General features: G+C 44.8%; 2 protein-coding genes across 2 annotated transcripts; both read right to left on the reverse strand.

Moving 5' to 3' along the window:
- Positions 1–986: 986 nt before the first annotated feature.
- LOC310862042 (FAS-associated factor 2-like) lies at positions 987–2,351 on the reverse strand (the record flags this gene model as incomplete). The annotated part of the gene is made up of 1 exon (XM_083769779.1): positions 987–2,351. The coding sequence occupies one exon, from the start codon at positions 2,349–2,351 to the stop codon at positions 987–989; it is 1,365 nt and encodes a 454-aa protein (XP_083625905.1).
- A 1,594-nt stretch (positions 2,352–3,945) lies between these two features.
- kiaa2013 (KIAA2013 ortholog) lies at positions 3,946–10,008 on the reverse strand. The gene is made up of 3 exons (XM_083769322.1): positions 8,531–10,008; positions 7,332–8,185; positions 3,946–5,832 (listed from the first exon to the last, which is right to left on the reverse strand). Exons 1-3 carry the CDS (start codon positions 9,486–9,488, stop codon positions 5,800–5,802), a joined length of 1,845 nt encoding a protein of 614 aa, XP_083625448.1. The 5' UTR covers positions 9,489–10,008; the 3' UTR covers positions 3,946–5,799.
- Positions 10,009–10,094: the final 86 nt, after the last annotated feature.

The raw sequence follows: 10,094 nt of genomic DNA on the forward strand, positions 1-10,094 counted from the left end.
TAACAATTTCATACACTGGCCACAGGATAATCTAGAGTGCACTAGCTATGGATAAAAAAAACTAAACAAAAAAACCCCAGCAAAACCAGGAGGGCATTTCCCCACTATAGAAGCATCCACTTGTCTCTCGTGGGAACAAGTAGAGGCCCCCAATTACTTCCCAAGCATGTAGGGCAGTCTAGAGGGCAGCACTTCATCATGTTTTGTCTCGTAACATGGGCCACTATATTGGGAACTTTACCATGATCGTTTTATTTCCCAAATCTCATGTCCCCAAATAACAAGTCAGTGGTTTTGATACATGCAGATGCACTAACGCCTCTGCAGATGTTTAACATTACACCAACTACAAATAATATAAGTAGCTTTGCTAACCTACGGCACCCCATGTTGCGTGTGTGAGGTGGCTTGATGTACAGTACAGGTACATTACTCCAGCCATGATGTACACAAGTATCCATACATGGGCATAAAAGGATCACAGACAGATGGACTTTGGCCTATAGTTCTTTAATTTAAGGGACACTTCACCCCTTTTGCAACCAGATCTTATTTTAATGATCTTTGGGAGCTAAACACTTTCCTGGGGGTTTTGTTGTGGGTAATATGTATTTTTAGATATTTTAGTATTTCAATGTGTCTGTGATGTCATGGACACTGGTCTCACTTCCTTCCTGGTCTCCAATTACCATAATGCTTGGTTCAATTCACCCCATCTTGTGGATAGGGGGGGGGAGGACAACTTGTAGTCCAGGAAGTGAGACCAGTCACAGTGTCCATGACATGGACATTTTGAAATACTAAAATATCTACAAACATTACCCACATAAAAACCCCCAGGAAAGTGTTTCTTGTCTCCAAAACATAATTAAAAGATCTGGTTGCAAAAGGGGTGAAGTGTCCATTTAATAATAATAATGTCCATTGGAAACCCCCAGATAAGTGGTATACTAAAGAAAAGTACTCCCGCTCTGGGTAGTGGACGGTTACTCATCTGTGAGGTCCTGAACGAAAAGGAACTCTGAGCGACTCAGTCCCACCTCTCTCAGCTTGGGGGGGTTGGGCTGCTCCTCAGTGGGAAGGCAGGGCAACACTCGGCGAGGGAAGTTTGTCACGATCTGAAACCTCGCTGGGGTTTCTTTCAAGGAGAAGAGGTAGTCGTATATTACCGTCAGAGACTGCTCAAAGAGGAATCGTCTCTCCACACGTGTGTCATTGGGCAGCTTAAACCCTATCTTGATACTTTCAGGATGATCTGCGGGAGGCTCCGGAGGAAGACACTCTGACTTCCTCTCTTTCTCCTCCTCAAGTGTCCATCGTCTAGTCTCCACAGCCAGAGCACTCTGTCGTAGCTTCTCTTCCTCTTGCAGTTTCTGCTCCTCTTCCTCCCTCTTCCTTCGGTTCTTCTCCTGGTCGGCACGCAGAGACGCCAGGTATGCTTCATCTTGCTCCATCCTCAACACTTGCGCCTGGTTCCTCTCCTCTCGTTCCAGACGCTCCGACGTTAAGTATGTCTGGTTGGCCTCAATGATGACGGTGAGCTGTTTGATGAGGTCCTCTGGCTGGATGAGACCCTCCATCCTGCCCACCACAGTCATCCTGCGTTCCTTCGGCACGACAATGGCAAGAAAAGGTAAGGAATGGTTCTCTTGCAGGGCCTGGGACACTGTGACCCCCTCTGGGCTGCTTGCGGAGCACGCCCAAACAAGCATTTCCTGGTTGAGGAAGGTTATGACTTCTTCAGCACATAATGTGAAGCGGCAGAACTCATCCGTGTCTTGATGCTCCCCATGAAGGTAAACTAATAGGTAGCGTTGGTCGCGTTTGGCGTCGTCCAGTGCCTCGCTGTATGTTCCCTGATAGAATATTGGGTGTGACTGACCGTACTGCTCCTCAAATAATTGAATAAAGGATGCATCGGCCCCAGCAGGATATGTGATGGGGCGTCTGATGTACCGCAAGGCGAACCTGAATATGTCCAGAAGTGTGTAAGTTGTAAATCTAAAAGGTAGTACTATGAAGTACAAACTCCATCCTAGTAAACCCCTGGGTTGTGGTGTTGAGAACCTGCATCCTAGAAATCCCCTGGGTTGTGGCCTTGCGACGATGTAACTATACATTCCATGTTGTGCCGTGTAGACCTGTAAAGTCCTGGAGGCTGGCTGATTGGGCACATTGGGTAGCCCTTCCTGTTCGTTCAGTCGGTGTTGTACTGCGGCCTCTATGTTCCAATTGTGCTGTTCTAATGTACAACGACATTGGTCCGCGTCCTCCAAACCCAGGATGTCCTGAAATTGGAGGAGTTTTTCCGTCTGCTCCTGGGTTAATTCTTGCTCCATCGTCTCCTCCATGTTCCTTCGCAAGGCTGAACCCTAGCGCCTCTGTCGGAAACCTTTATAGTAGCAGTGATGTCACAATTGGATGTTTCGTCCTGACATTGTGATTGGCTGAGATGCTATGTTTCCAAATACCTCAGAGTGCACCTTGTTTAACCTAACCCGTATCCTAGCTGCTAGGATGGTACCCCCAGTCGCATTTTGCATTTGAGACAAAGCGTATGAGAGTACGGTTGATATGCTAGGACCTAGCATGTCGACCGCCAACTCTCATACGCGTTGTCTGAAATGCAAAATGCGACTGGGGGTAGCATTCGCTGACATATTGAAACCTTGCCAAATAGTCATATGACCACATGGCCACCATCCCTAATGAATTGATAAACTGTCAACAACAAAAGCCTTCCTAGAAGTCTTCAGATGAGAAGAGACAGTCTGTATGTTAAGCTGTTTCATTATCCTCAGCCAGGCCAAGGACAGTTTTCACCTGTTTGTTTGTTTGTCCGGTGTGTGTCATGATATGCACATATTTGCCCCATTACAATTCTACTAGGGCTTTGACTCGATTCATATTTTTTATATAATTAATTTGAATCTATCTATCTATAAATGCACCATGTGTCTGTCTGTACATGTGTAATGCACGTAACGCGAGAACCGTTCGCCCTACCAATTTAAAATTCTACACACGCGTTCCACACCCCCGCAGGGAGTGCAGTGCCTGGTGTCGAGGCGGTCGGACCCACGGTTGTCCAGAACCGTCACAAAAAGACCGCCCGGGCTCCATATTTGGGCATGCCTGATAAACGAACTCGATATGGGCATAAAAGGGACACAGACATAACTGTGGTGGGGCATGCATTTCCAAGTAGGCCAGTGCCCCACTGGCACCGCTCTAGTTGTATTTAATCTAAATTTTAAAGCGGTCCGAGCGGCGGGGGTAGCGAACGGTTCTCGAGTTACGTGGATTACAGACGCACACACAGACGTGGTGCATTTATAGATACATAGATGTTTGGGGGAAATATTTAACTTTAGTTTTATGATGGAAGTCAGTGGCGGCAGGATTAGTCTGATGTATGTCATAAGTCATAAGTCATACTGTATGTCAACGGTGATTGACGAATGACGACACAGGCCTGGGTAGGTCACCAACCCAACTACGCTCATGATGTTGCATTTCAAATCAGAGACAAATGCTCTCATTTCATGGGAACTACCGGTACTTGAGTTACAGTTAACTGCCACAAAAAAAACACCAATACAAATACATGAACATACTACAAGACTTGGACAGACAAATCATGGTTTAAAATTGAAGTTATGAATGACATTGTGAAACAGGATGTGAAAGTATTAAAAAATGCTTCAGTAAAAAACTCCCAACTCCATTGGTTCCTCAAACTCTCTGCCAAACCAGCTAACTAACTCGACTCATTTGGCCATCTTTTTCTTTTCAATAAATCAGTGCTTTTAAACAGGCCTTTACATCTGTGTGTTGGTTAAATAAATATTGAACCAAAATGAATATTTTGAAGTTAGGTGGTTTCTTCCAGAGAATCAGCAGATATAGTTGTAGGGTATATTAAGCACACATTGCCAGGGTTTGGGTTTTTTTTTTCTTTTCTTTTTTTTACATCAAAATGCATGTGTCTGTGAAATGAATGCTTTATTTTCTACAATTAGTCACACAAGCAATCCCATAGTGCCCTCTAGAGTTGGAACATGTAACTATGTTTGAGGCAACTTCAGTGGAAAGGGCAGAGTGAAATTGTGAATTAAGGAGATGTATTACCCCATAGTAAACAGGCCAAATTAACTTTCAACCGCAATACGACTTGAGTGAGCTTGGAGGTCAGCTATTTTTGAATAGCCAAGGTATAAAATAGGGCTTAGCCTTAGGTGGTTGACACATTAAGCTGTGCCCAGGTAGATGGCCACATTAATGCTGCATTCCTGGTTATTATGCTTTGCATAGGTTTCTTAACTGAATCTATAAGTCATAACCATTCCTAATTAATTGTCAAATATGTGGAGAAATTTGGGATAGGACTCAATCCTTGTTATACTGATTAATGAGCACAAAAAGACAAATGCTATTTTGGTTATGCATTCCCTACCAATATCGGTTGTCTTTCCAATACATGTTTAACGGAAATGAGTTCCCCGAAATCAATCAAAACTCAAACTATTTAGCTGTTATTCCTCTATCAGCAATTTCTTTATTAAATGATCAGATATCTTTAATTTAACATAATTTACATAATCCAACACATTTCTTTCCCCCAGTTTAAGTCAGGTTGAAAAGATCTTTGCTCCATGGAAGTTCACATTTTCATAAACTATTTCAAGTACAATCATACCAGAATGCAGGTACTGTAAAATCAGCACAAACTGATTAATAAACCAGAATAAATTAACATTTTACTTAAGGCACACTCAGTAGTAAAGAAACGCCAAAGAAATTGATCAGATTAACTTCTTCAAACGCAATATGGACAAAAGTGAAGCCGTATATAAGAATGTTCACACACATCACACTCCACTGACAGCTTGATGTTTTAAGTGGATTATTTGGAGCTTGTGGAGGATACACAAAGCAAAAACAATTATGAAAAAATTCCAAGTTAACAAAAGTAAATGAAATAATTACTATCCGTAAAAATAAGCTTATTTAGAACATAAAAGAAGAAAATATTCAAGTTGATTGCACAGAATTACAATGCACATACGTGCATACGTATGTGTCGTGTTTTACATTTAGATTGGCAAGTGTCAGTGGATGGGAGAAGCCATTATGTTGCCAAAATAAATGCAACTTGATTTGGGAGCATAATATTACCAGACCAGAGTCCACCATGAACCTAACCCCAACGGTAACCTGGGAACCAAGGAATGACCCCCTCGAATCACATCGGCAAGGTTTGAAACACAGACATACAGTAGGGTGTTGTTTAGACATGCAAGTATGGAAAATGAGTAGAGCAAATGAAATGTGAAAATTAATTAGGAAGTTAATTAATTTTGACCACCACTCCTACAGCATGACCAGCATCAAGACTTTAGCATTTGTTCAAGTTGAGATCCCTTACTAAAGGGAGGCCGGTAACTTGCTGGAAGGACAACTTCCTTTATACAAGCATCAACAGAACGTGCTTCCGTTTTATACACTAAACATTCTCACTCACAGAAAGTCCCTCCATTTTGAGCTGAGCAGGTTAAACGTGCAAAGACATTTTGTCTATCCAGACTGGGAAACTCCTTCAAACAGTAGGGTCGTCCTGTCAAAATGGAGAGGTAATGTGAGCACTGGCGACAGGGCAGACAGCTGGGCTGTAACAGTGTTTGAGCCCCCGCCCTCATGCTAAATTGTCACCCATATAGGCTCAAAGCAAAAAAACAACCAAACATGCCAACAGCATTCTTGCTCTGCTATTTTGCACCTGGTGTCATGGCTGCTTTCCTAAGGAGTGGCTTCTTCACTTGTGATGGTCACCTGGTAAAGTCAGAGGCGGAGTGTTAGAACAGGACAGCAGCAGCTACAGTATGATGGCTATGTAGATTCCCAAGGGAAGGAACAAAACCCATTACAGATAGAACAATGGATAATGCACGCAGATAAGCAAATGATCAGTTTATGATTTGTGAGGTATAGATTAATTTGTTAGGTCGATAGAAAAGAGGCAAAGCCGTCCTTTAGATTTCTCCTTAATTTAATCAAGAGTGAATTAATCAATATAAAACATCATCAAAAACACAAAAACTCAGGTTAAGAGTGGCAAGAGATTTAAGGAAAGGTTAGCACACAGTCCAAGCTCATTGCAAGTAAACAATTAGCCTACAGCAGATATGGTTCTCCCAAGTGTTACCATCACCATATTTTGTTAAGAAATCTAGGGAAAAGTAGCATGTTTGTTTACAATACATAAAGTAGACAGGAAGCAGTGTGTTTTTGTACATTCTGGGCATGGCAGTTGGTTCGATGAGGTTACTTTGATCCAGGTTACTCAATGAATTTTGAAGGACATTTTGCACTGTGTGTGGAGCCATACTACAATTGTCAATGGTGCTGTAAATAGTGAATTATGGCCGCAAAGTACAGTGGGTGTCATTGCAAGCCAAGGTGCCAAAAACGCACGCTCACTGAAAAATAAACCAGAGGAACAGAGGAAATATTTGTTAAAAAAAACTTTGATTGAAGGCACCAGGAAAAGTTGAATTGTGTAACTAAACAGTTAACAAAACAAAACACAAAATGGCCTCCCAATTTATACAAGAGGCTTACTGGGGTAAAACATGAGCTATTTTTGTCAATTACATCGTCAAATGTTATAGTATACATATTCTGAAATACGATAAGTGCAGTGTAAGCGGATGTCTTGATAGCCTAGCCATCACAGCTTCATCATTTAGGACTAATTTAATGGGCCAGTGAACAAACACGATGGAAGCAAGATTTTGTGATTTGCAATCTTGAATAAGGCTACTCTTCTACTGTTGGATGTAAATAGAATTATTACATACTGGTATGACAACACTGAGAAAAAGATTGTGCCCTACTCACAAATTTCTAATTTTAATGAGAATTTACTTTCACACATGCACCCACTGAGGGCACTATTTCATCCAGTTTTGAAAAGAGCTAAAGTGTGCACACAGTAAAATGGATAAATACTCCATTTGTAACTCAGGGAGAATTTGTTTACATTTGTACACTCTCAGAGTTAAATTAACTGAATTTTTCTGTGCACCCAATCAGACCAACCACTCCAAACAGGGCCCACAGATAATGGAGAAAGAAATGTCCACATCCAGAGAGAGGAGACAAACTCGAACCCCAGAAATGAACACACACCAGGGAAGGAACGATAGAGAAAGTGAAAATCGTTGCCATCACACACACACAATAGTCAAAAACCAAAGCACATAAAGGTTCATGTCGCGTGTTTTTACTTCCAGTTCAAAGTATTGGGTTTGTCTGTGTGTGTTTTATACCTTGCTCCTGAAGAGGGGCTTAGCACCGGGGCCACAGTACTCATTATAGATGAGCTTGAACAGGAACAGGTGGAAAAGGGTGATGAGTGAGGCCACGCTGAACCAGAAGAGGAAGGGCAGACCTGGGTACCTGTTTGCCATGTGCTCCTCATGGGCCAGGATGGCTTTGAGGTGCAGCGTGTGGCGCAGGTCCTGCAGGTGCCGCAGATCCGTGGAGATGTAAAGCAACGGCGTGATCGGCTGCGTCACCATCACGGGGAAGGTGTGGCCTTTCACCTCGGACGTCAGCTCCACCGGCTCGTTGAGGCAGCCCGCCTCGCAGGCGTACAGCTGCACGGGATTCTCCTGCGGCTTGACTGACACGTGGAGGAACGGCTTCCCCTCAGCGTCCAGCAGCACCGCCAGGTTGATCAGGTCCTGGTTGTAGTGGATTCCCCTCAGCGCGTAGCTGTTGTGCAGCACGTCCGGGTCGGCCTGGAACTGCAGGTGGTTCTCCGTGAATTGGAGCCCGCCGAAGCTGAGCGTCATGCCCTGCATCACGCCGTGCGCTCCCGCCGCCACCAGGACCTTGCATCCTCTCTTCTGGAGCGTCAGGGTCCACAGCGTGACGAGCTGCAGGATCTGAGCAGCGCTGCTGATGCGCTCGGGCCACAGGTTCTCTGCGTGCATGGTGGCATGCCCGCTGAAGCAGTGGTCGGCGTAGTTGAGGCTCGACTCCAGGCGTGCGCGCTCTTCGCCACCCAACCGCCGGTCTAGCAACGGTGCCGTGGATGAGGCGAGGATGTAGTAAAGTGTGGTGTTCACTGTGTGGCTTGACGGTGTGTGGGAGTCTGTGATTTTCCTCATCTCCACACCTGTAATACACAAAGAGGAAACCATGACAGATGTAGATTCCTAAGAGCCTCATTCAGAGCCATGCTTGATTATTTTCTCAAGGACACACACACACACACACACACACACACACACACACACACACACACACACACACACACACACACACACACACACACACACACACACACACACACACACACACACACACACACCATTGAGACTGAGAGCAAGCTTCTTTTTCAAGGAAGCCCTGATCACAGCATGTCAAAAGTACAATTATAAAATGCAATACACATGAATGAAAAACAATGTATTGCGATGAAGAGATGTGATGGTGCTGCTTGACTTATCGAACAACTCACCGGAGATGAAGAGGTCCATCCAAGCTTGTTGGTGATCCACAACCAGGTCATCTACATTGGCCCTCAGCAGCTCCCCAAGCTCCTTCTTGGCTCCATCTCGGAGCCTAGTGAAGGTCTCCTCCAGCTTGGAGGAGTCAATGGGCTCCGACGTCCACACCACCGACAGAACGTTATCGGCGTAGTCGGACTTCGCCGACACCTGGATCCTGCTGCTCAGCCTTTTTGTGGCTACAACCACCAGCACAATGTGGTTCTTCTCCACAAGCACTCTCCCAGAGGACAGCACAAACTCATTGTCCTCCACTTTCTCCACGCTGGAGGAGAACTTGCTCCCAAAAGAGGGCGTCTCAGAGGTCACCTCCAGCGTGGCCACCCTGTCGGACGGGTTGCTGATGTGGATTCGCTGAAGGTAGACATTAGGCCGGCTGCGGTGCGCTATGAATTCCTCCCTGATGCTCACACAGTCCCGTGCTGCCTGTGAGGTGGCTGGCAGGATGCAGCGCACCGAGAGCACAGACCCTTTCCGGAACCACAACATGGTAGCGTGGGCCTCTGCTCGATTCCCCGGCAGGTGGATGCCCACAGTCGGAGAGTATTCAGTCTGATGGACTGGAGCTGAACCCGATTGGGAAGAGGACGCTACCCATAATTTGTTCGAGTCAATGTCAACCAGGATGTGGCCATTTCCTGATACGAAAGGCATGTCAACTTTCTCCTGAGGTGTGCTGTAGATTCCCTCTCCTCTGTCGACAAGGGACTTCCACCTGTGGATTTCAGTCTGAAGGCATTGGCCAGCAACTCCCCCTGACTTGTTTGAGCCACTGAAAAACCTTAACCCACTGTCCGCACCCAGGTACCAGTAGAAAATGAGGAAAATTAACAGTCCGATGAGCAGTCGTCTTGCCCAACTGCTCGACAGTAAACCTGGCAGACCCTTTAGTCTTTGCTGGAGCCACATTGTGGATTCAAGTGATGCAGCTGAACGCAAAATTCAGTTTGCAATCGAACGAACAAGCTTCGGTGCTTTGAGTTTGTACTATTCACCCAGCTACGCCAGCCAGGTAGGTACCTCAGACCTGGCTCATTGTATCGACCGCAAATGATTGATGGGAAGCTGACAAACTGGATTTAGCTATCCGGCTAACACCGCAACTAGCGATAGGAACTAAATCTACGGAAACTTTGCACTGGTTCCTCACATCGTTACTATCATTAGTTAGTATCATTCATATGCAGGTCATCAGACGCTTGTCAATGACGGTCGTTACATTTCTTGTCATTCTGAGGTCTGTCTGGTCATCGGAAAAATCACTTGTTTGCAAACAGCAGCTCTCCGTCGTTGACACTTCTGGGTTTACTAAAATACACTGCCGTAAAGCGTTGTGTAATGAACGCAACCGGATCTGTCGTGGTGGTGGAATTTCATTCTTTTTACGACACACGGTGGAAACTTATATAAAATATATATTTTTCGTCAGGATGAAAGATAAATGCATCAAAGCATCAGAACTTAAAGTAAATATTCCTAAACTAAACAATAAAGGCGATCTTTCATCATACATCA

This window comes from Protomyctophum parallelum (genome assembly GCF_964188405.1).
Source record: "Protomyctophum parallelum genome assembly, chromosome: 7".
NCBI lineage: Eukaryota > Metazoa > Chordata > Actinopteri > Myctophiformes > Myctophidae > Protomyctophum > Protomyctophum parallelum.

Bases quoted from the DNA above. Each gene is read 5' to 3' on its own strand.
- kiaa2013 (XM_083769322.1), bottom strand. From the start codon at position 9,488: ATGTGGCTCCAGCAAAGACTAAAGGGTCTGCCAGGTTTACTGTCGAGC. The intron at 8,186-8,530 runs GTGAGTTGTTCG...TGTGTATTACAG, and splicing joins GATGGACCTCTTCATCTCCG to GTGTGGAGATGAGGAAAATC. The intron at 5,833-7,331 runs GTATAAAACACA...TGACTTTACCAG, and splicing joins AGCCCCTCTTCAGGAGCAAG to GTGACCATCACAAGTGAAGA.